General features: G+C 46.1%; 1 protein-coding gene and 1 pseudogene across 7 annotated transcripts; one reads left to right on the forward strand and one right to left on the reverse strand.

Moving 5' to 3' along the window:
- Window positions 1–4,473: 4,473 nt before the first annotated feature.
- On the reverse strand, window positions 4,474–13,588 carry LOC146759353 (zinc finger CCCH domain-containing protein 11A-like). Of its 7 annotated transcripts, none has more exons than XM_085510238.1 (9): window positions 13,101–13,588; window positions 11,910–12,180; window positions 7,024–9,815; window positions 6,657–6,744; window positions 6,477–6,539; window positions 6,149–6,235; window positions 5,562–5,858; window positions 5,156–5,226; window positions 4,474–4,703 (listed from the first exon to the last, which is right to left on the reverse strand). In XM_085510238.1, the coding sequence occupies exons 3-9, from the start codon at window positions 7,075–7,077 to the stop codon at window positions 4,644–4,646; spliced, it is 720 nt and encodes a 239-aa protein (XP_085366364.1). In that variant the 5' UTR covers window positions 7,078–9,815; window positions 11,910–12,180; window positions 13,101–13,588; the 3' UTR covers window positions 4,474–4,643. The 7 variants fall into 7 exon arrangements, with proteins under 7 accessions (XP_085366364.1, XP_085366365.1, XP_085366369.1 ...); XM_085510239.1 differs by lacking the exons at window positions 11,910–12,180; window positions 13,101–13,588 and adding an exon at window positions 10,611–10,830 and having other exon boundaries at window positions 7,024–7,945; window positions 8,121–9,815; XM_085510243.1 differs by lacking the exons at window positions 11,910–12,180; window positions 13,101–13,588 and adding an exon at window positions 10,611–10,830 and having other exon boundaries at window positions 7,024–7,214; window positions 7,644–9,815.
- Window positions 7,369–24,166, forward strand: LOC146759354 (kinesin-like protein KIF20B; annotated as a pseudogene).
- The last annotated feature ends 568 nt before the right edge of the window (window positions 24,167–24,734 follow it).

Below are 24,734 nucleotides of genomic sequence, written 5' to 3' on the forward strand. Positions count from 1 at the left end.
GCAAAAGCCATCCCCGTGCCCGCTGTGACATCCTGCCAAACTTCTGCCCTGCAGCGCTTGGCTCACCTTGTTGCCTCTGTTTCCCCTCGTGCGACGTGCAGTGGTGCCACCCCCAGCCATCCTCAGGACCCACAGTGAGTCTGTTGGTGGCCAGTGTGTCACTGAGTGACAGCATCAGGTGGGAATGCATCAACATAGAGCCAGGGGAGAGCTGAGCAGCGCTGGGGTGGGGGGAAGTCAGCCCCAAGGGGAAAGTCTCCCCCGTGAAAAAAGTGGATCATTTAATACCTTGCGTGAGATGCTGGAGAACAGGAAATGAATGAGCTTAATATGTGCCACCTGGGTACTTCCTGAACGTCCTCCAACACCACAAGTGCTGTCCAGAGCTCTCCAGTGTCCGCTCGTGCTCCTTGCAGTTCCCCAGTAAGCTCCCATTGCTTCCCAGTATTGTCTAGACTCTCTTTGTGCAAACTCTGTATCCCCCAGTACTGCCTGGAGCCACCACAGTGCTGTCTGCGTCCTTCAATAGCCTCCCAGTGGCACCAGTACTGCCCAGTGCCCCCAGTTAACACAGCCATTGTACAGTACATGACCATCTCCTTCCACGAGAACAACACAAGGCCACAGAGACGTTGACAGCAACGATGGTGCTGGAGATATTCAGTCTGGAGGAGCTGCAGCTCTTGGTTCACTGCAACCACTCCAGCATCCCCAGAGGTGGGCATGGAGGTCTGGGTGGCCTTTGGTGCTGCAGGAATGACTGCAGGCAGAGATGTACCCAAGTGAGCACCAAACATTTAACACATTAACAGTCTAAACAGTAAAGAAATGACAATATTCCCAACCATTTCCAGGTAAAGGCAGAAATCTTCCTTTTACACTTTGTACCTATTAAACAAAGAAACAAACACGTGCTGAAATCACAAGTGATAACCTTGCTGCCATTACTGGTTGACCTGAGTGATCTCTCCAGAGGTGCTTTGAAGTGGTTGTTCCCTTGGCAGAGGAGAGAAGTAAGCTTCGTGCTTGGGTACTTAAAATAAAGTTCAGTGTTCTGGGTCTTCCAGTGCGCCTGCCTGGGGAAGCAAGCAGTTCTTTGGGAGAAACCATCACATTTCTCTTTCATTTGACAGAACTCGGTGCAGTATCAGCTTAATGTGAACACTGAGGTCCATCTGCAATTATTTTAGAGAGTTTTGTGCCACACAACCCGACTGTTTGTTTCATCTTGCTTCAGATGGAATGGCTGACTTCCTCACTGGCATCCTCACTCGAGCAGAGAGCCACTTGGGCTCCTGTCCCCGTGACCTGGATGCTGAAAAGAAGCTGTGGGACTCAGCCAGGAGGGATCTGTCATTTCATTTGCTGGGAGGAACCAGCAGGCCTACCTTGCCAGTGTCCAGAGTGCCTGCCTCATTTTTGGCCAAAGTCAGCAGTAGATGGACTCAGAGCTCTGTGCATGTGCCTCTTCACTGTCCTGCTTGGCTGGTGGCACTCAGGGGGGATTTTGTGAGGTGAGGTCTCTGCTGGGCGATTCAAGCCCAACACATTTGAAGTTGAGTGGCAGACAGTATGTATTTTGATTTCCAGGCTTGTGACTTGGTCACAGGGACTGGCAAGTAGGATGGAGAGGGCTCTCTGGAGATTTTGCCCTGTTGCTGCACATTGCTGCCAGCACCACAGCAGGAGGCAGATGGCCATACATCAGTGGTGGGATGCACAGAGAATGAACACCTGCCTGCCCATCAATAATTCCCCAGAGACCACAGTCTGCAACTAAGGAGACAGAGTGACAGAAAGCATGCTGTAGGTTTGCAGTCCACTTTATGTCTAGCACTTAGAGGTATGTTTTGTCTGAACTGTCTGATACTTTGGTCAGTTAGTGCTACAGAACAGAAGCAGACAGTGACTTCTGTATGGGCAATTGATTCTAACAAAGAGAAAAGCACTGCAGGAAGCCTTACCTCCACCTGCAGAGAAATCAGTTCCCAGCCCTATGTCAGTTCAGTTAAGCATCACTGCTCCTTCCCCAAGGAGGATCCTCTATGAAATGCAACAGGACAAAATGTGAACCTTTCACAATGTATCAATCCTTTCAAACCAAGGCATCTAGCATCTCAAAATGACTACTGCTCGACTACCAGGTCGTTTCAGATCACATAGGCTTCAACATCTGGGAAGCCTCTGTTATTAAAGGAGAAAAGGGCTCATGCACTTGAATAAGGGCCACAACTTTGGGGACAGCAGCTACTCCCATTCTTTTCCATCTAAAGCTGTAATTTAGCTTTCACTGCATCTACTTCATGCAGCCATTCATTAGTTCTGCAGTGCACTGAATGGTGCAAAGACTGTGGATCAAGGGAACCAATCTAACCAGTCCTTAATTTCCTGATGAGAAATCTCTCTCAGTCTCTTGGAATAGCACTGATCACTTGGAGCACATTAAAGTAAAGCACCCAGGAAAAAGGTGGCAAAAGTTGAATCACAGCGCCGCCTGCTGGAGACCGACATCTCGAGGGAAGCAGGATGGATGTTGCAGCCAAATGTGCTCCTCCACCACTGGTTTTCTGAGACGTACCCGTGAGCACCACACATTTGTACGGTCTGTCTGTCCGTAGAGCTACAAAGGCAGAAGCAGAACATCTATATGGTTTGTTGCAGCTGTGGGTTGTGACTGATATCAGTCCTTGGATCTGTTACACTTCACAATTGCGTTCAGAGTTTTTTCAGGTCATCCTGGCTTTCTGGTGCTCCCTGCACAGTGACACCATCTCTTCTGTCACCCCATTTAGTCAAACTGACTGTGATTTGCATGTAGCTCCTCCACGGTGCTTCCAAATTCCTAACAAAGTGGGAAATGAGCCAAGGGACCCATCTGATATCTGATAGATGCTGACACAAAAGCAATCTGTCATAAAGCCCTTTGCACTGATGCGATTCAGTGTAATACCTAGCATGGGTTTGTTTACCTTTCCTTGAGACTGCAGATCATTTCTAGCAGTAACAATGCTTACTGCAGGTCACTCAACACCACGTTATGACTATGAGTCTTACTTGAAATCCATTCCTAGCCATGAGAGCTGGGCAGTATTTAAATAGCGCTTCTTTGGAGCTCAGGATTGGTTCATCCCTAAAGGTAGGAAATAGGGAAGGGGGGTGTCCTGGAAATGGGTGATGCTGAGATGGTGGAGATGCTGAACGCCTTCTTTACTTTGGTTTTCACTTCAAAGACTGCCCCTTGGGACTCCTGGACCCTGGAGGGAAGAGAGAAAGCCTGGGAAATGGAGAGCTTTCCTCTGGGTGAGGACGGGGTGATCTGGGAGCATCTGGGTGGGATCAGTGTGCACAAATCCATAGACTCTGATGGGATGCATCCACATGTGCGGAGGGAGCTGGCAGAGGTAATTGCCAAACTCTGTCATCTTTGACAGGTCTTGGAGAAGAGAAGTGCCTGAAAGCTGGAGGAGAGCCTGTGACACTGCAGTCTTCAGAAAGGAGCAGGAGGAGGATCTGGTAAACTGCACGGCAGTCAGTTTCACCTCTGTCCCTGGAAAGGTGCTGGAACAGTTTGGTCTGGATGCCTTCTGCGAGCAATTGGAAAGGAAGAAGTTTATCAGCAGTATGCAGCTTGGATTCACCGAGGAAAAGTCATGCTCAACCAACCCTGCAGCCTTCTATAATGGCATCACAGCACAGAGTCCATTTGGAGACCTGTGGCCTGCAGTGTTCCCCAGGGCTTGGTGCTGTGTCTGATCTTGTTCAGTATCTTCACTGATGACCTTGAGGAGGGGATAGTGTCCATGCTCTGTAAGTACGCCTATGATACAAAGCTGGGAAGAATGGCTGGCACACCTGAAGTCTGTGCTGCCATTCAGCAAGACCTGGACAGACTGGAGAGCTGGGCACCAATAAACGTGAAGAGGTTTAACAAAAGCAAGTGCAGAATCTTCAGCCTGGGAAGGAGTAGCAGCAAGTATCAGTACAAGGGCATGGAATGTTGTGTGGGCACCTGGGTGTGCAAAGGAGGCATGGTGGCACACATAGATGCCCATGCACATGGGTAGACAGAAGGACAGGGTTGCACATCAATGTGTGTGCACAGTGTTATTCAAATGGCTGGGGTCATACAAGTATGAGCAGGCATGTGGCTGTGTGCAAGAGAGGAGCTGCCCATGTTTGTGTGCAGGGCTGTGCAATGGAGTGGGGTTGTACAGCTGTGTGCGGGGGCCAGGTCCTGTGTGCCATGGAGCTCCATGGGAAACCTCTATGAGTGCTAGCAACAGCAGGAGCACTTGGAGCACTGCCTGGAAGAACGGTGCTGGGATGGGCTGTGGTGGGCGCCGAAGATGCATAGTGGACCGAAGATGCGTAGATGCTACTCTGGACCAAATGTCGGGCAGCTGCTCATGGAGTGTCACTGGACAAATCAGGCTGTGCAGTCTTTGTGAATATGTAATTATGATAGTTTATTGATTGAATGCATTAAAGAAAAAAAAAAAAGGAAAAAAAAATAAAAAAATAAAAATAAATAAATAAATAAATAAATAAAAGAAATCCCAGAATGTAGTAAAACATGGAATGCTGAGTTGGGCTGCAACTGAAATGCTGTGCAGTGCAGCCGCTGCCTTGTGACGCTTTTCCTCTCAGTCCTTCATGTGCACCTTCTGCATCATCTCTGCAAGGCTGTTCATCTCTGCGAAGAACTGGAAAGAAACAAAGCAAGCGTAGAAGTAGGACAGAAACAATCTAGGGAGATCTCATGAAGAAAGCCTGACCAGTAAACATCCAGAATGGCCCCGTGTGGAACAGCATGTTCCTTTCATTCAGGTCACTGACACTACTTCCCATGACACGTTGTCTATGGTAAGATTCATGCTCTGTCATGGGAAGGTCGTTTCAAAGGTTGCAGTGCCCAACATGGCAAGCTTCTTTATCACAGCAAAACCTTCTGGCTGTTACCAACCACATTGTTCTCAAGCCAGAGGAAGGCGTCCAAGCTCCCCATGGCAGCTCTCACTGACAGTGTCATTTCCTCAAACACACAATTTTTCTATTCCATCGCTTCTCTCAGGATTTTGCCATCTCTTTTATGTCTGACAGATGTAGGCACTGAGACCAACAAGAGAATGCGTGTCTGTGTTCACCAAGGACTCACCTCTGCACGTGCAGCTCTCAAAGAAGCCTTTCTCATTTCCCTTTTCCTTTCTTTTTGTTGTTGTCTTCTTGCTGGAAAGCAAGAATACCAATGAATTCATTTTGTCTACAGCAAAGCTGCAGAAATATGGGTGCCGAGAAAACAAATGGCAGTCCAAAGACAAAGCAAATGGGACTAGGAAGCCTCTCAGTGAGTAACATTTCCAGGGGGAAATACGGAAGAGCATAATGATGTTAATGGAAAGAGATGCGTTTAGGTATTCTGGCACCTCGCTGCCTTTGGACTTTGTAGCCTTCAACTCCTTTCCCCTCCACAGAGAAGGAAAAGGTAAAGCAAGCCCTAAGCAAACTCAATGTGTTTGATAAGGACAGCACTTCACCGGGACGGTGCCACAGCACCTTCTTACCTCTTTGCTTGGAGCTCCGTGGTGGGGTTGGGGCCGGCACACTGCCGGTGCTCTGGCCCCTGGCTCTTTTGTTAGCAGGCAACTGCGCTGCTGCCTGTTGCTCTTCGTCCAAGCCCTTGCGTTTCCCTCCAGCCAGGGTCTTGGAGACAGAGCGGGGGCACACAGCCAGGGAAGGTCTTCTCCCTGAGCTGGGACCTGCTGTTACTGGAAGCCCTCCAGCCTGGAGATGATCTCTCCCAGAAAGCACTTCCTGCACTGCTTTCACGTAGATCATTCCATTTGGCTCACATTGTACATCTGTTATAATCAAGAAAGGAGAAGCAGTTAGACTTCAAGGGAGCCCAAGGCTACTTTCAGTCTGCAGAATGGGCCACAATACTAGGAAATCTCATCTTGAGTGTTCACAGCAGCAGATCTTGGGTGAAGTGTGGGTTTGCATTTCAAATCTGGACAGGGAAGGTACTTGTAAATCCCAGGGACAAAGACCTCAAGCAACATGCAGCAACAACACTCCCAGGAAAGAACAGACAGAAAGCCTGACTAGAACGACATTGAATCAAACCCCGATGCCTGTTGTGCCTCTGTACCTCTCTTGGGTGCCACGTCACAGGCTGCAGTCCTACCCAGACCTGCCGCAAGGCTGCGCTTTGCTGGAAGGCCGCTTGCGTCATCTTCTGGCAGAAAGAAACAAGAAATACTTGAAGAGCATCTCTTGGGAGGAAGATTTGAGCACAGCCAACCACCAACTTCAACTCTCCAAGTGTAGTTCCTACCATTTTCCTTTTTGCTGCTACAGCATGGTGCCATTTCTGCAGTCAGCACAGATCTGCAGTGGGCTTTCTTCACTCTTCCATCACACATGCACCCCTTCATGCAGCCCTATTTAGTGGCAGGTACCCACACCACAGCTCTTACCTGCATGGGCTTTCCGTTTCCCACCTTGCCCAGCACCATTGCATGGACGCACGGGCTCTGTCCCTAAAAGAAGAGATCGTGTGTTGATTTCACAGATGACAGTAGCAGTATTGTCCTGTTAGCCCGTGTCCACCCCCCACTAAAGAAAGACCCTGTTTTACAGACAGAAGAGAAACTCACTTTTGCGTGGCAGTAAAGACAGTCCATCCCCATTGTGTCCCTCTGCGCGCTGAAAGGTGCAGCTGGATGTCTGGCAGCTGCGCCGCCTCTGAAGAGAGAAAGGAAGAAACTCAGGTCGGAACGGGCAGCTGAGAGCTTCCAGATCGTGCCAGAGATGGGATATCAGAGTGCTGAGACATCATTGATCTCTAAGGGAAAATACAGCCTGAGCCCTGCCCGTGCCATTAGCCCAGGCTGTCAGCAGTGAGCTCAGGATCCAACCGCTTACTGAGGTCCCAAAGGACCAGCAGGGCTCCCCCTGCTCCACTCCTTCCCTTTACAAATGGGAACAAAGAAGAAAAGTCAAGCCAAAGGAACCCAGCCATACCTTTCCGCTCACAGAGCAGGCATTGGATCCGCACTTGTCTCCTTGCTGAGACATGATCGCTCAAGTGTCAGAGGAAGCACAAGTTCTCTCACAAGCTCTCTCCACAGGAACTTTCCCTGCTCTTGGAAAGAGCTGGCTTCACTCTTCCTAAGACTGCCTCGATCCTCCAAATCTCCCTGCAAACAGGAACCCTGCAGAAATCATCCACAAGAGAAAAGTCAATGGGAGAAGTATATTCCCAGCTTTGTTCTGCCATGCAATTGAGTCTCTTGTGGAGGAAAAGGTCTGGGAATCAGCTGGCTGCAAGAACGTCCCAACGCTAGCTGCAGCTTGTGTCTGACTGCCATGGCTTGTGTCAGCAAGTGCTCTTCTCCATCTCCTCAGGAGCTCTGCACCCAGCCATCCGTGTGGTAGTGAGGCACAAGTTGCGCTCTGTTTCCTTATGAATGGTGTTTCATCATCCTCACCAAAACACGGGTTGGAATCTCCACAAGAACCTCTTTCCCCTGGGAACAGCCATGTGGAGGGGCACTGCTGGAGCTGGGGACTTCTCCCCGGCCTAGCATTTCATGTCTGTAGAGACACCTCCCAGCAGCCAGCCAGCACCAAACCCAGCTCACCTGTTGGGCCTGTTCAGCCTAAGCTGCGCTCAGCTCACCAACACAGCACAGCAGTCCTTCGGACAGGCTCTGCCAGGGTGATCTGTTCCACGAAATGCACAGAGCTCAGTCTCCGCGTGCAGCACGCTCGCCAGAGCACCAGCTCTGCTCACCACCTGTGGGACACGTGCTCCTCCCACCGTGCCAACCATTGAGACCTCAGCAATGCTCGCATGACTTCTGCGCTTTCATCATAATGGAAGTGGACGCCTCCTAGATCCGAATTTAAGGAAACCAACGCCAGGGTCAGCCCATGGGGTGATCTGAAGTCAAACAACAGGGAAGTGAAGGTGACTCTTGCGCAGCTGTCATGGTTTTGTAATTTTCATTAAAAACCAGTCAAGACTAATGTGGCCTCATAGTGCTCAATGGAGTCCCAGGGGAGATCGTGGGAAGGAATAGGGGTGCACATCTGTATGCCCCGAGGCTGGTGCTCACCTCTCTGATTGTGGCTTTAGGCTCCAGAGCCGATGTTGACTTCCCTTACTGTGGCTTTATGGCCCAGGGCCAGTGCCGGCCTCATGGGCTGGGGTTTGAGGCCCTTGGACCATTGCTGGCCTCACTGAGTGGGGCTTCTGCCAGTTGGATACAGCTGCTGGCTGAACTGGCCAGGATGGAGCCTTCCCTGTGCAGCCTCCCATGTGCATATCCACCCCAAGAATGGAAGTCCTCCTTCTATATGTACTCCTTTCAACCACAATGTGGAAAGCAAACCATTTAGGCACCTGAAATGCTTCTGCTCCTGCAGTCTGGCAGAAAGCAATGCCCTCTGTTTCATGCCACCTCTGCACAAACTGGAAGGGAATGGGGAGACGTATGTCAGAACCAATGGGACAGGACTTCACTGGATGCAGTTTAAAAGCAAATCACCCCAGCTCTTGGTTGGGCTGTTGCCCTCTATTGCTGGGGATCCCTGACCCCTGGCCACTGGCTTTCCACCCATGCATCCTTCCTTGGAGCCAAGTGTGCCTTTCCCAGCAGCAAGCACCAGGCTGGAGTCAGCACCAAAACCAAAACCTCCTTGCACCTTTCCCGTCCTTCTTTCACACATCGTCTTTTAGTTTCAGAAAATAGGGCCAGACCCCAGTGAAACAAGAGCTCTAGGACAAAGCAGCTGCTTTATTTTCCTCTTTCCCTTTCCTCATCTACACCCCACAGAAAGACCATTTGCCAAGTAAGGGATGCAGTGATCAGGTGTATGAGGGGCAAAGCAAATCAAGCTTAATTTCAAAGGCTTGCCTCTTCCATGTGACTTCCCTGAGGTCTGATACAATCATAGACTCATCTGATACAGTCATAGATTCATAGAATAGCCTGGGTTGAAAAGGACCACAGCGTGCAGGGTCATAAACCACCAGACCAGGCTGCTCAGAGTCACATCCTCCCTGGCCTGGTCCTATCACTATCCACCCTCAGGAGTGGGGACAGAGATGGTTTCAGGGCTGGCTCTGGGAACAGGCCTGATTGCTGCTAGTGAGCGAGCCAAAGGCTTGATGGCGAATCTCCTCTTCCTTCCCAACTGCAGTGAGATTTGACATGACTCCAACCTACACCAGAAGCCTGAGCACTGCAAGTGTTGACAGCGGGCAGTTGCGAAGGAGACGGAGCTCTCTGCAGAGGGAGAGCATTGCCTACAGGTGAGGCTGGAGGCTGTGGGCTGGGATGTGCATGGGGGTGACCCAACGAGAGCCCATTCCCTAACGCCAAAGGGTCGCTGCTTGTTTGTGGCTGCCCGAGAGAGGGATGGGGAGGCCAGGAGCCCCCCAGTTCACAGGGCTGGTCCCTCTCCACGTCTCCAGAGAGCCATGGGACAGCCCATCAGCTGTCTGTGGGGAAGGCTGCATTACAGCCCAGGCTCCTGGCTCAGGCTGGCGGGATGCGGCCCCAAAGCCATCAGCCACTCAGGCAGACCCCTCCCGCTCTGTCCTTTCAGTCTTCTGCCACCCATCGGGGCTGTGCTTGAAGCCCCAAAGCAGCCGATGAGCTGCCAGCTGCAAGGCCAGGAGGGAACAGAGAGCCAAGAAGAGCTGGGCCCAACAGGATGGGTGGACGTATCCAATCTGTTCAATCTGTTCAGACGTGTCCAATCTGTTGATGTTGTTGCTGCAGCCCCTTTGCTGTGTCTGCGGCGGTCTGTAGGGAAAAGGGGGATCAGGTCAGATGAAAGCCCCTTTAGGGCTCATGGCGGGGGCAGTCCCGCTTTGGGTTGGGGGTTGTTGTTGATTATGGGACGGGGGTCTGCTCACATCCCCTGTGAGCCCCTCCCCCCCAACCCCATCCCATAACCCCTGTGACCCCCCCAACCCCATCCCATTCCAGCTCCCTGCAGGTCACACAATGGAGCTGCTGCTGCTGGTCCTGTAGGAGGATGGTCCTATGCCCACATCCCCAACATCCTCAGCTTCACCCCGTGAGGTTTTTGGGGTCCACATCCTCAGCTTCACCCCAAGGTTTTGGGGTCCACATCCCCACCGGGTGTCCCCAATGTGTCCACAAGGATTTGGGGTCTCATGTCCCCATAGAACCCCAAGTGTCCCCCCAAGGTTTTGGGGCTCACAACCCTGTTGGATATTGGGGAGGTGGTGCCTGTATGCAGCAGGGCTGGAGTCAGGGAGGTCACAAGTGTCTGACAGGGGTGGTCACCTGTAGCACAATATAGGGTTATACACCCCCCATAACCCCCCACCCTTCTTTTGTGTATATGTTGATGTTATTTAATGGGGGGGTGGGGGTCTTCACTCACCACTCCCCCCCCCCACCCCCCCGAGCAGCACTTCCTCCAGCTCCGCTTTGAATCGCACTTTGGCCGCCCGTTTCCCCACACGCTGCAGCCGTTTCCACACCGAAGCCATCGCAAACCCCCCAAAATAAAGCCCCCCCCCCCCCCCCCCTTCAATATATACTCATTAATAACACACACACACACACCCTTTATATAGAAACTCAGAACGCAGCGTTGGGTGCGGCACAGCCCCGGGGCAGGAAGCGCTGATGATGGGAGGGGGCTGGGCCATATACACTCATATGGGCCCACCCCTAAGCTCTGCCCCCCTGCACGGAAGGACACGAAGTTCCCCTGTCGTGGCTGTGGGTGACCACTAGGGGGAGCCGTAGGCATAAAGATTGCCCCCCACGCCCCTTCCCCTTCAACCCAATTTGGTTCCAAAGAGACCCCCCCGCCCCCCGCATTAAACTGGGGTCTTAGAGTGCCCCCACTGACTCCAAATACCTCCCCCAACCCACCCTATAGATCCCAAACCCACCCCACTGCACCCTAATCCCACCCCACAGCCCCCAAACACCCCCCAAGCCCACCTTAAAACCCCCAAAGGCCACCCCATAACCCCCAGATACCCCCCAAACCCACCCTATGGACCCCAAATCCACCCCTCAGCCCCCAAATACACCCAAAACCCACCCTATGGACCCCAAATCCACCCCTTAGCCCCAAAATACCCCCTTAAACCATGCTGGGGCCTTGGGGGCGGCTGTTGCCGGCCCTCAGCCCACAAACCTCTTCCGCTCCCTCTGCCGTTCCCCCCCCTCCGCCCCACGCAACCAGGTCAGGCCTCTCCGGTCTCCACTCCCCCTTCCCCCCATTATCCCCAATGGGTCCGTGCCGTAACCCGCTCCCCCGGAGGGAACGCGTGCTCTGCGGAAATGAGTCCCCTGGGAAACGCGATCTGCTTCACTGGCGTTCCGCCCTCGCTTTGGTTCCTACGGTCTACAGAGCCGGAGGAAGGCGATCCCGGGGAGGGGGGGGGGGTGTCCTCAGAGGGGTGGGGACGTGTCAGCTGTGTCTCCACGGAGGGCTGTGTGTCCCCCCCCTACAGGTGGAGCTGCTGCTGCTGCTGCTCGTGTACCCCCGTGGGCGCCCCCACCACCACCACCCAAAACGAAGGGGGGCTGCGGGGATACCTGAGAGTATTGGCTCAGGCGCCCGGCTCCCCCCGGCCCAAAGCGTGCAGCCGCTACCTGCGGCATTTGGCTGCCCGGAGCCTGGGGGGGTTACGGGAGGGCTTTGGCACGATGGGGAGCCCCGGAGGGGGGTTACGGCTTTGCCTCCGTTTGGAGCCCGACGACGCGACCCCCCCTCATTGCCTCCACATCCTGGCGCTGCTGCTGCAGGTGGGGGGGGGGCTCAGGGCTGATCGGTGCGGTTGGAGTCGGGGGGAGCAGAATTAAGGCTCACCCTGCGCCCCTCCCGCTTTCCCCCCCCCCACTCACCATGTGGGAAACGCTGGGGGTGGGACCTGAAAGCCGGTTGGTGTGGGAAGGGGCTCGGCCCCCCACCGCCATCACCCCCTTCGTGTTGGATGAAGGGGAAGGAGATGGGGGGTGGGTGGCGGCCGCCTCGTTGCCCCCCCGCGGTCTGGCCATAGGAAATAATTCATCTCAATTGTTTTCTTATGGATTCATTTGCTTCCTCGAGGTTGTCCTGACATTCGGCAATTTCCTTCAGTAGCGTTTCGAGCCTTTTCACTTCTGCATCCTTCTGCTGTAGAAATATCACATTCAAAACAGGACGAACCAGATCATTTTAGAAACAATTACAAGCCAAATTGCATTTTGGTGTTAAAAACAGCCATAGACTCATAGAATAGCCTGGGTTGAAAAGGACCACAGTGTGCAGGGTTTCCAACCAGCAGACCAGGCTGCCCAGAGCCACATCCAGCCTGGCCTGAAATGCCTCCAGGGATGGAGCATCCACAACCTCCCTGGGCAACCTGTTCCAGTGCGTCACCACCCTCTGTGTGAAAAACATCAACCTAATATCCAACCTAAACTTCCCCGTATCACTTTAAAACCATTCCCCTTGTCCTATCACTGTCCACCCTTGTAAACAGCCATTCCCCTGCCTGTTTATATGCTCCTTTCAAATACTAGAAGCCAACAGTGAGGTTTCCCTGGAACCTTCTCTTCTCCAAGCACAAGCCCAGTTCCCTCAACCTGTCCTCATAGGAAAGGTGCTCCAGCCCTCTGATCATCTTACTGGCCCCCCTTAGCAATATTTGCAATTCTCTTTTGCATTCCTGCAAGCACACCTGCTTCAGGGCACATTTCATCCCACTGTTAGGCCTTGTAAGAAGCACTATGGCAAGTCCATATGCAGAAAACACTGGCATTCCATTCACTAACAGAGAAACTATTCTGCCCTTGCTCCTGACTCTTGTCCCTGTTTCCTCCTGAACTGGGCAGTGTTTGTGGGCAATGAAAGAAATCCCCATATTCCAGAAAATAAAGACAAATAAGAAACAGGCAGAAAAGCGGCACTAATACTTTGTCATTGGTGGGAATCTCCACAGAAAGTGCTGTGCTAAAGGTGTGAGGTTAAGGGATCATCACTGTCACGATAAAAGTCACAGCATAGAAGATTTAGCGATGGCGTGCTGACTAGAAGGAAAAAACAACACTTACCTTGGAGCTTGTTCATTTTCCCTCCTATCATTGGATATCTTCTCATCATCTACGTAGCTCTGAGGTTGGCCAAAGCCTGTTGCCATGAGCTTTGCTAAACGCAACAGTGCTGTGGCTCAGAGGTATTACACCGGCACATAGCATAGGAGAACTCCATAACCCAAGTGTCAAGGGAAGAAGAAAGGGGAACTGTTACAATTAATTACGTTCACTAAATTGATAATTGTAGGCTTCTTGTCACACACTACTGCCTACAGCAAAACAGCACAGATGTTGACAACTGTGATTTCTGCATACAAGCAACCACTCGAGGCTGAGCACTCTCTCCTGTCTCTTTGCCATTCCTAGAAAGACCCAGAAGAGCTCAGTGTTCTCTTGCTGTTAGTTTACATCCTCCAAGCACTTCCAAAGGCACGCTGCTCTGTAGAAAAAGCTGAGCTGCCCAGAAAGTTTGTGCAGGAAGAATGCAGCAGTATCAGTGCACGTCATCCTGGGGGACCTGAATGCATTTGTGAAGAGAACAGGGAAAGAAGAGGGAAGAGAGCAAAACCAACAGGCACTAGCACTGCTGCCCACAGGGGGCGGGGCTTGAGGCAGGGCCTGTTCCAGAGGGGGGCCTGGCACAGTTAGGGCCAGCTCAGGGCCCAGAGCAGAGGGGGAGCAGGCAGAGGCAGGGCCTTGGGGCCCAGGATGGAGGAGGACCAGGCACAGCTGGGGCCAGCTCAGGGCCCAGAGCAGAGGGGGACCAGGCACAGCTGAGGCCACTGCAGGGCCCAGGTGAGAGGGGAACCCAGCACAGTCGGGGCTGCTTTGGGGCCTGGGCCGGAAGGGGGCCGGGCACAGCCAGGGCCTATCCCCCTTTTTTGCACATATGAAATGCTCCCAGCTGTGCTGCACAGCAGAACATCTTTCAATGGAGATGAAAGCCTGTGAAATGAAAGAATCCTTTCTTATTTCTTTCACATTTGTGTTTGTTGACTGCAGTTCCAACCAGGTGGAATCGCAGTGTCTTGCAAGTGCCACCTGGAAGCAGGTACAGACTGGAGACACAGCACCCTCAATGTCCAGGTGAGTAACAGCAGCCAAAGAGGCCTTTGGGCTCTGCAGGGTCCAAGTGTGGAGCTTTACACACAGGAACAGCTGAGTCTAAAGACAGTGGCAGAGCTGCAGAGCTTGCCATAGTAGGGAGGCACAGTGGCTCAGCTCATTTCCCACAGTAACACAGGAAATAAGAGCCATGAGGGAAATGCAGATGCCTTCTGCCCCCATCAGAGGGGAGGAATGAGCTGCACTTCCACAGAGACATTCCTCTCACAGCCACTCACACCTCAGGTGTGGAGGGATGAGCTGGGGCTGCTGGTGGCAGCTGTGGAACACTGCCATCTGTGGTGCTCCATCCTACCTTGGAGGTGGGCATGTAGAGCTGAGGACCTTTGTCACTGCACAAATGACTGCAAGCAGAGATGTAGCAGAGGGAACATAAAGCATTTAATAACTTATACAAAGCAATGAGTAATAGAAATGACAGTATTTCCACCCAAATATCCCCCATCCTAGCAGTCATATCTGATCTCTACAATCCCACCCAAACAATTTCCCAGCCCCCTCCAATTCCTCCTCCCTATCCCACCCCTGAATTTCCTTCCCCCAATTCCCACACAGTAATTGCCCACACTAATTACCAGCATGCAGGGCATAGAGAACACCTGTTCCTTGTGTGCAGACACCTGAAAAAAAGAAGTGGCAGGGAACTGGAGGTCTGTAGCAGGTTCTGGAGGCTCTGCATAGAACGTAACCCCAGACCACAACCCCATCAGCTGCTGGGGCAGCATCATCCCTGTCATTGGGGGATGTTGCCAGTGGTGGACAGGGACACAGGGAGAAGCCACACCTTGGTGTAGCTCTGATCTGCTCATGTCCAGTCCAATCCTCTATAGCACTTTCCATCTTCTGTCCTTTGTTCTTAACCGTATCCTTCCTTCTCTTCTGCTCTTTTCCTTTCTTTTAGGTGTCTTACCTGTATCTGCTTTTCCCCTCTTCTGTTCTTTTACTGCTCTGGTCAGCATCCAGTGTCTGCACCACAACTCTAGGTTTTGGGATGGAGAAAGGTACACGGGGCATAGATTTGTACAAGAAAAGCTCTCTTGCTATGCCCAACAGGTGACAAAAAGGGGCCCTCAGGACCACAAAGGCAGCTTGTTTCTCCAAAAATAAATAAACTTAATTCTTTTCTTTATAAGAAGCATTAGAATCTTACAGAGGAGATGAAAATCATCTTCACTATGCTTTTTTGACTGTACATAGACTAGACCAAGATGTGTGGTGTTGCTTTGATACCTTATGAGGAGCACCGGTATCAGTGGATGAAGCTAACATTGTCTCAGAAGCACAATAATGGAGTACTTTTGTTCATAGTTGGCCTGAATGCAGTACAGGAGTGTGTTGCAGTAGTACTTGTTCTGAAATTCTAGGCTCTGACAAAGAAGTTTAGCAGGGTCCAAAGCACTTGTGAAAACAGTAAAATATTATTACTTCCTGTGTTAACAAATGAGTCTGTTACAATAGGATGATGAAAATAATACTGCTTTAATGTGCTAATCATCAAACAGAGGATCTAGTCAGATTTCTAACTTCCAGCTCTTTAATTTTAGAGGTCTAGTTTGGAGCCTAGGGGACGCATACAAGTTTGCCTGCGTATTAAACCCTTTACGGCACGGGAGAGAGCAAATGGATCGCAGGTAAGGCATTTATTTAATCATAAACAAAAAAACAACCCTTAAAGTATATATGTTTTCTTTCCTGTAAGATGACCTTTTAAAACTTTTTTCATGCCTGCATTACTTGTGCTTCCTTGTAATAGGGATGTGTTTCACTTGAGGACTCAACAAGCATCATACTGAAGTCCCCTAAGAGCTCATTGGGAAGAATGAGCAATAAAACTTTAGGACAGACAACACAGAAGTTCACCTTTTCACGGGTAAATTAATTGTCTTTAAATGATATTAAGTTATTTGTGGAAAAAGTTGCTTGTCTTCTGTTACTTCATATAAAGCAAACAAGTTTTTCTTAACTGTCTTTAGAATTATCAACGTGTATCTGACTCCTTACAAGTACTTAAATATTGCTTAAACAAAATAAAGAGATTAACCAGCTTCTTGGTAACATTCAGGTGTTTGGACCTGAAGCAACTCAAGAAGAATTCTTTGAAGGTACTGTGAAGCAACCAGTGAAAGAGTTCTTAGAAGGATGTAATTGCCTTGTTTTTACGTATGGCGTTACAAATGCTGGGAAAACTTACACATTCCAAGGTATGAGCAGAAATGCTTTTTCCTTGAATTAATTTCTTATAGTGAGAACTACTTCTAGAAGAGAGAGATGTTATGACTTCTTACCTAGTTACTCAACAGGCCTTGTACGTTGCCTTCTTTTGAATACTAGTAGCCTTGAAAAGTCGTCTTCTTCCATAACAAATATTACTAAATTTACAAGTGTGTAAGACAGCATACACTACAATAACTTTGGTTTTTGTTCCTACTATAAATGCGTGCATCTTAAATGCTGTTCTTTATTTGAAGGCAAAGTATGTCTGAGTTTGTTTGATTTATTGTAGGCAGAAATTAAACATTCTGAAACATTTGATCAAGGTATTTCAATCTTTTTTCAAATTTCTGATTTTAGTAATAACAGCAGCATAGAAGATTGTGTTCCCTGAGCTTTAGTAGTACAGAAATAATACATCAATCTCCTTTCTGGCTGGGAGCAGTTGTTTTTTATGTTTAATATTGTCATAACAAATGAAACGATTGGGTTCACAGGAAACAAATTCCCCTTATTTCTGTTATTTAGTGTTCTGTTACTATGTATTTCCAATAGTTTTATATGCGTGGAGCTGAAGACTTTCCCATAGTAATACCTTTTTAGGACTTAAATATTAAGAATCAACAGGGTAGTATGTTCAAAAATTATCTTTCTATGCACCTTCCATACAGCACTATAGAAATTCTTCTGCGTATTGTCCTCTCTTGTGTTCATGACTGACTTTAAAACACTGAAGCTTGCTTGGTATTTAGTGACAGTGGAAAAACTAAGGCATGAAGTAGGCAAGATGTGGAGGTAGTTGTGTGCTCCAAGAAAAGGCAATGGGAAAGGAGCTGAGTTACTTTAACAGTTTTTATGAGACTTGTAGATATTTCTAAATAGGGTTTGTGGGACGAACGGGATGTTGTAGCAGAGACATCACTCTGGTTGTTATTTCAGGGTTGTTTCAGAGCGGGAAGGGAGCCTGGTAAACAGTTGAAAATCTGCACGTCTGTTAAATGTGGGAGTTTGCTGTGGGTTATTTTTTCTTCTTAAGGCTAAGCTTATGCAGAATATTCTGGCTGTTTTAAAGTGATGCCCTGTAATGTCTAAGGAATGGGATGTGAGCTGTTGCTTAAAGCCAGTATTTTTCAGGGAACAGTCTAGTAACACTGCAAACATTGCTTCAGACTGTAACTGGCCTCTAAATTCTTTGTGTATACTTTGAGATTAGAATCAGTTATCTTTGTCTTCATTTATGTTTATATGTTGCTTACAATAGTAACCTGGCCCTTCTTTTGTGTATTGCTTACAGGGACAGAAGATGATGTTGGTATTTTGCCAAGGGCGATGGATATGTTGTTTAAAACTGTTGGAGGAAGGCTATACACAAAAATGGATCTGAAACCTATTCGGTGGAGAGATTACGTAAAACTGACTAATGACAAAGTGAGAGAAGAAATTGCTCTTAAAAATTTGTTGCTTCATCTGACAAAAGAGGTAGGAAACTACTTTATAAAGAAATGATGAGTACATGCATCTTGTGATAGTTCAGTGTTATCCTTTCCATTCTGTAATGAAAGAGGGTTCTGTATTTACACACAGTTTTCTATTTGTCTTTCTGTTCCTGCTGAAAAAGAATGAAGCATCTTATTAGTGGTGTGCTACACCACACTGGGGTATTTTAGTTGTGGAGTATGTTAACTTGATCTTACTGATGAGGTGGTTAAGTGTGGACTTCACAGTGTGAAAGGCAGGTGGCAGTAAAATTCCTTCTGAATTATTTCAAGAGCACAGCTGAGTATGAAGTCTGGCTCCAATGATCTTTAAGTATTTCGGGGAAAAACAACACCTGTCTTCTACATGAACCAAAGATGTGTAAAACTGTTCTAGGTTTAGTGAGTAGGTGGAAAGAAAATGCAGTGAACAGCTATATGCTGATCTCATCCTACTCCATTAGAGAGTTAAGATGTGGTCGTGCGATATAGGTGCCTCCTCTAGTTTCAAGACCCGTGTTCCTAGGTAAAATACTTGACCTTATAAGCTAAGTAGGTACAAGCTTTGCTGACTATACAAAGCCAGATCTGGGTGAGTGTCATGTAGATGAAAACTTCTATGTTAAAAGTTTTACTTCTAAGCATACTGTATCTGGTAGGTGAGATTACTCCTCTTCAGTAGATGAGAATTTCTTTCTACTTTTGTGCTCTATAAAAAAGCAACACAACCTGAAGCCTGGGAACTGAGTATACATCTATGAACATCATGAGATCTACATGTTGGGAGCTATTCTGTATTTTCTATGACCAAACTACTTAAAAATATTATATTTACAAAATTTAGTCATAACTTCATTTGTGTAACACTTTGATAGCCTGAGTTAAGAAATAATAAGCTGCTTATCTACATTAAGTGATCAAGTATTCTACCTTAACTTCCTTTTCTGAGAGTTGACCTAATAAGCCATAGGATATGGAAGTCCTGAATTAAGAAAATCCCAATAAGAAAAATATTTCAGGAGTCCAAGATTCATGAAGGGTAAAATGCAGATTATAAATGGGCTATTGAAAATCATCTTATTAAATAACTCCTTTTCCTGTTGGGGATTCTCTCCCTATTTGTTCTTTTTCTTTCTGAATCAGGAAGCTGAAATGCATCAGATCTTATAGTAAAGGAATTGTCAGAAATGAGTAGTAAGGTGAAACCAGTCAAAATGTGTAGCCAGGATTTTTGTGTTGGCACCTTGGAACTATACTGTATTGTTTTCTGGTAGAGCAATACAGCTGCTTTTAAAATAAATAAATAAATAAATAAATAAAAGCAACCAGTGGTGTATTGGTGCTGTACATCAATAATAAATCCTAAAGTCTCTGTTTTCTTTCGTAGGTAGACCATCACAACAGCACTAATGACAAATCCCCATCTGATTCTAAGGGTATGTTTTATATTAAACAGTAGCAATTAGAAAAGCTTCTGTAAGGTCAACGACTGGCTTTTTTGGCTAATGCTGATAATAAAAGGATTATTTAGCTTTTATTTGTAACAGAACGGAATAATGGGCAGGACATCTGGGCAGAAAACAGAAGGAATAAAATGGCTAGGAGACTACTGGGACATCTATCATAACCTGGTTTTATGAGGTGAAAGTAAAACAAAGAAAAAGAGTATGATTTGTGATAAGATCCCTAGTGGTTTTCCGACAGGCCTTTAGGGCACTTAAGAACTCACTAAATACTTTTTTTTCCCTAAAAAGTCAGAACGAAGTGTCCTTACTAGTTCAGTTCTCTATATTGTAAAGACTGAAGAGTTCTGAATATTTCTAACCCAACTATAGATGTTAGATTGGGTTTTGGAAGTGAAAAAGCAAGCTTTATAGCAGGCGTGTCTTTGCAAATGTGTAGGGCACGCGTCTTGACTTCCACATACTTGGTGTTTGTATGAGAGGTGGGGATTCTCTGTGTTTATGTTCTGGGAAAAGTTTTAAGCTGTAAGCTTAACTATTACTTATTTTTAAATGCAGCTAGTTTTACTGTCTCTACATTGACTTGTAATATTTTCTACTTTGCAGGTGCAGAAAATCTCTCAGAAGGATCAGACCAACTTAGCAGATTATCTATAGATGATTTTGTGAAGTTCTCTGGGTTTCATTTTTTGAGATTTACAATGAATGTTTTTATGATTTACTGGCTCCTTTATCAAATGACAGAAAAAAAAGGACACTTCGCCTTGTTCAAGACATCAAGGGATATTCTTACGTAAAAGGTAACTAGAATACTTTGCAAACTGCCAAGCTTGTCATGGAATAGTGTAACATGTTTCTTCTGAGATAGAAAACTCTTAAATGTGTTCAGTGTAGCTCTAGAAGTGTCTGCTTGAATGTGAAGGCAACAAGCTACATGTACGTATCTGCATCTTCAACAGTATTCTCCTTATTCCTGTACTTTGCCCATAAAGCCTGTGTGAACTCCACTGCCTTCATCATCCTTGAAAATGAGAGCCATACAGTCGTTATAATGCAGACAGAATCCAGATAACCCATCCCCAATAAAAACTACAAGCTAAAACAAAAAACTTCTCAGATTGACTTCTGCACCAATGAATACAAACTTTCGGCTTCTGTAGTTTAAGAACTTAGCTTTTGTACTTTCAGTACTAAGGCTGCTTGCTTAATTTGGATGGAACATACTTTAGTATACTGGTAGGATAAACTGTTGTGCTATACTATACCTTGCCCTTTTCTGTGGGAGGAAGAATCTTAGTCTTATCTGCCATCAGCTTGTCGTATGTTTGAGGCAGAGTTAATGAAGTATTTTATTGTCTTAACTAAATGTTCTTAGTTTGTATACCTTATTTCTTGTTCACTTTCTCTTTTGCTAGCAAAGCTTGCAAAAATCACTTTTCCTTCTTTTGAAAGGTTTGCAGTGGGTTCAGATTTCTGATTCTAAAGAAGCTTTCAGACTTTTTAAACTGGGACAGAAACACCAGAGTTTTGCAAGCACAAAGCTAAATACTTGCTCCAGCTGAAGGTGGGAAACTTTCACTAACATTGGGTGTAACATAGTGTGGGGAAGAGGGATGAATGAAAATATTGTTTATGGCTTTTTTTCGGGGAAGAGGCTTTAAAAAGGCTTGATATCTAGTGTTCCATGTGATATTTTGTGACAGTTTGTGATTCTAGTGCTTTGAACTAGAAGGATTAGTCCTTCAAGCAGATAAGTGCATACAAAAGCTAAGTGTTTTATCAAAAACTCTCAACAAAACAACTAAGCCTTCTTCCATGTAAGTAATGGTGGTTCATGAGGGGGAAGAAAAGCAAAATAAACCAAGACGGAATGTCTCTTTAAAAGGTTTAATGCATCTAGTAGAATTATTGTTAATTGAATCTGGAATAAATCCAGCAGTGTTTTGAACAGATGTTACAGATTTTAGAAAATGTGTGTATTTCTGGCTATTGACCTTGCTTCATTTCTCCTTTTAGCCACAGTATATTTACAATTAAGGTACTAAGAATTGAAGACCTTGAAATGCCACGAGTGACACGAGTCAATGAGTAAGTTCAGAGCAGAGTTCCCTTCTTCTTTTAGGATGAAATTGTCAGTTACTTTCAGTATTGATGTATTGATATTGGGCTACGGACACTAGGTTCCCTGATACAGCCTCCTGTATGAGTGGTGGTTCCCCATTTCCTGTCATTATGCAGTACTAAACCATCAAGTTGTAATGCTGTTCTATATCTTGTGCCCACTGTTCCACACAGTGTTCCTTTATCCTTCTCACTCAACTTCTGAACTAATGTAAATCCTCAGAAGGAAGAATATGGCAGAAAAATGGAAGCTGTGTTGGAAAAGAGTTTGGCAGGAAGTAGTGTGCAACTTCACTAGGAAAGCAACATTAAAAAGCATGAAAGGGTTCAAGAAATTGTTCCTCTAGGAGGAGTGGTTGTGTTGGAAATGATAAATAATCAATGTACATTCAAAGGCAAGAAAACTTAATTTTCCTTATCTGCCTTCAGATTATCACTGTGTGATCTTGCTCGTTCAGAAAGGAATACCAAGACGTGCAATGAAGGTGACAGACTGAAAGAGAGTGGAAATATCAATGCATCTCTCCTAACTCTAAGCAAGTGTATTAGTGCACTCAAGATCAGTCAGCAGTCAAAGTAAGTCCTTGTACAAACTGTAAACTAGTTGTAGATTTCAGATATCATGTACAATGTTTAAACTATTGTTTAAAATGCAGAGTACGAAACTATGTTATGAGTGAAAACTATCTGTAGGCTTCTGCAGATGTGTGAAGACTTAATGATCTAAGAAAGTGATCTATAAACTTGCCTTCTTTTTGTTGTTGTTTTTTGTTTGTTTGTTTGTTTTTTCAAATAAAACCATTCCAGTTCTAAATTTCTGAATGTGTTATCATAGATTTAAGCAAATTAGCGTTGTGGTTTTTTTTTTTGTTTTTTTTCTGGCCTTGCCTTCTCAAACAAGTCCTGGGGCAGATTATAAAATTTGTTTTCACTATTTTCACTTTAAATGTGTGAAATGTTAGACCTTTTCCTCCTTTGTTAGTTAGTTGCATTTATCATTTAGTTCTGCTGTAACAGTTTTCCTCAGGGATATTGCTGTGCTTTGTCCTAGCCAAGAGACATGGTCAGAATATATATATTATATATATATAATTTGGAAAAGAAAAATTATATATAGATATGTATAATTACATATATACATATAGATATATATAATTACATATATACATATATATATTTTTTTTTCCAAACCTTGATGCAACTTCATCATTCTTTCTGATCTAGCTAACCAAATTCAGAGAGAAGAAAGCCTGCTTGCTACTTCTGTCTGAGGTTGTGCTCTAAATGAGTGCAGACAGAGCTTTCTGTATTTTAAACAATGTAGTATTTATTTACAGTCACAGCTGGATATAATTGCAGAATTCTCTGCTGATTCTCATTTGAAGGTGTCTTTCTGTCCCAAAGATTAGGTGAGCTCTGTGTTCATGAAATGCCACACTGTGCCTGGTAGCCTATTCAAATTCTGTTATGCTTAAAAGTAGATGAAAATAGGCCTTGCTACTGGATTAGTCTCTTATCTGTCTGTCCTTTCTAGGGAAGAAGGATTCCTTAAAATTAGCTGCTGCTTAAAGTGCTTTGATTTATTCAGAACTCTTTTATTTGTTGGTCCTGATCACTTGAAATTTTAACAATATGGGGGAAATGTAGTGATGACTTTGATAGTAATTTTCTTTAAAATAAGAACTCATTTACCACTCCTGCACTAAAGCTACTTATGGGTCACGTGTGTTGTGACAGGAGCGTAGCTATGTGAAGCTTTTAGCTCTGTTGGCAGAATTCAGTAGCTGTAAAGAGTCCAGCAGGTAACCTCACTAGAGAACAGTGTGTTTAGTCACGCTTTAGGAGTTCTCTCCTAATTTTCTGTACATCACCAGCTGTTTGATTCAGTGGCTTAACCTTGGTTTAGGAAACACCAGAGATGTTGTGATAAGTATATGCTTCTTTATTTCCAAAGTATTTACTATTGTCCTTTCCTAGAGACAATATACTGAGAGAGTGGTTATCTCTGATTTTGTTGGGTACTGTTTTCTTAGAAGTAGATAGGTCAGTTTGCCAGATGTGGTAAGGGAAAGAGAAAGGTGAGAGAGAATTTAAGCTAACGTGAGGCTGTATGACCTATCTTAGGCAGGATGTTGAATGTACTTTTTGTTTTAAATGTTCTCGTGGGTTGTCTAAGAAGATAATGGCTGCATAGTAGCTGGAACAATCATACAACCTGTCTGCAAACTAGCAAAAAGATTAAATTCAAAACAACCCACAACTCAAAATGATTTAAAGACTAGTGCAGTTATTAATGTGTTGTCTTCCACTTGGATAGCTCTCACATTGAAATGAAGCTGTTAACTTCTGCTAATGGGATTTGTTGTGGTTTTTGTCTTCAAAGGGTGCAGCAGCACATACCGTTTAGTGAAAGTAAGTTAACACACTTTCTTCAGGGATTCTTCAGTGGAAAAGGGAAGATACACATGTTAGCAAACATCAGCCAGTGTGCTTCAACCTATGAAGAAACACTCAATGTGCTAAGATTCTCAGCTATTGCACAAAAAGTGAGTATGTTGTAGTCTATTTTGTTGATCAGTACTTATGATTTGCATTTAAAGAAAAAATTCTGTTCTTCTAAGAATATGAATCTATTTGTGTAGTATCTGTAGTGAATCTGGGTGTTTGTCTCCATACAGCAGTCAGGATTTTTAATTTAGTGTTTTAATTGAGCTTAATTTTCCTACAGAGTTTTCTAAAAATCTCTACTGGGGTCTTTGTGTTTCTTTGGGGCGTGAGGGCAGAAGCATCTTCTGAGAATCTCATTCCTAAAAAGTATTCAACCTAACAAGAAGCAACTTGTTACATCTGGAGGAGATTTTATGCTATTTACTTAATTTTTCTCTCTTCTCAAAATATGATCCCATGTAGGAAAGCAAATCCAGCTACCCCATATGTTGCTGCTGTTGTAATTTTGAATATTGTCCAGTTCAAGTGTTGACAAAAGAAGTGGAGCAGCAAAGAGTTTGAAAAGCTGTGTTATGGCCATCAGATGCTTCAGTGGGAAAGTGGGGGTTAAGCGGAATGGGTAGGAGTGAGTGCTATAACACTGAAGAAGTTAAGCTGTCAGATCAGTGCTACAGTCTTGATGGAAAACTTTGAAGTGCTGAGAGTTTGTGTTTGAAGCACAATTGATGGATGTGTGCCCTTGGATTGTGGCCTTATCTGAAAGAGGTTAAGTGTGAAAGTAGAGGGAGCAGCCTATGAGGGTGATGTGG

Source organism: Coturnix japonica, chromosome 10 (genome assembly GCF_054131305.1).
Source record: "Coturnix japonica strain WE chromosome 10, WE-NBRP24, whole genome shotgun sequence".
In the NCBI taxonomy this organism is placed as follows: Eukaryota; Metazoa; Chordata; class Aves; order Galliformes; family Phasianidae; genus Coturnix; species Coturnix japonica.

Bases quoted from the DNA above. Each gene is read 5' to 3' on its own strand.
- LOC146759353 (XM_085510238.1), bottom strand. From the start codon at position 7,077: ATGTCTCAGCAAGGAGACAAGTGCGGATCCAATGCCTGCTCTGTGAGC. The intron at 6,236-6,476 runs GTAAGAGCTGTG...TCTTTCTGCCAG, and splicing joins GAAACGGAAAGCCCATGCAG to AAGATGACGCAAGCGGCCTT. The intron at 5,859-6,148 runs GTACAGAGGCAC...TGATTATAACAG, and splicing joins TGACGTGGCACCCAAGAGAG to ATGTACAATGTGAGCCAAAT.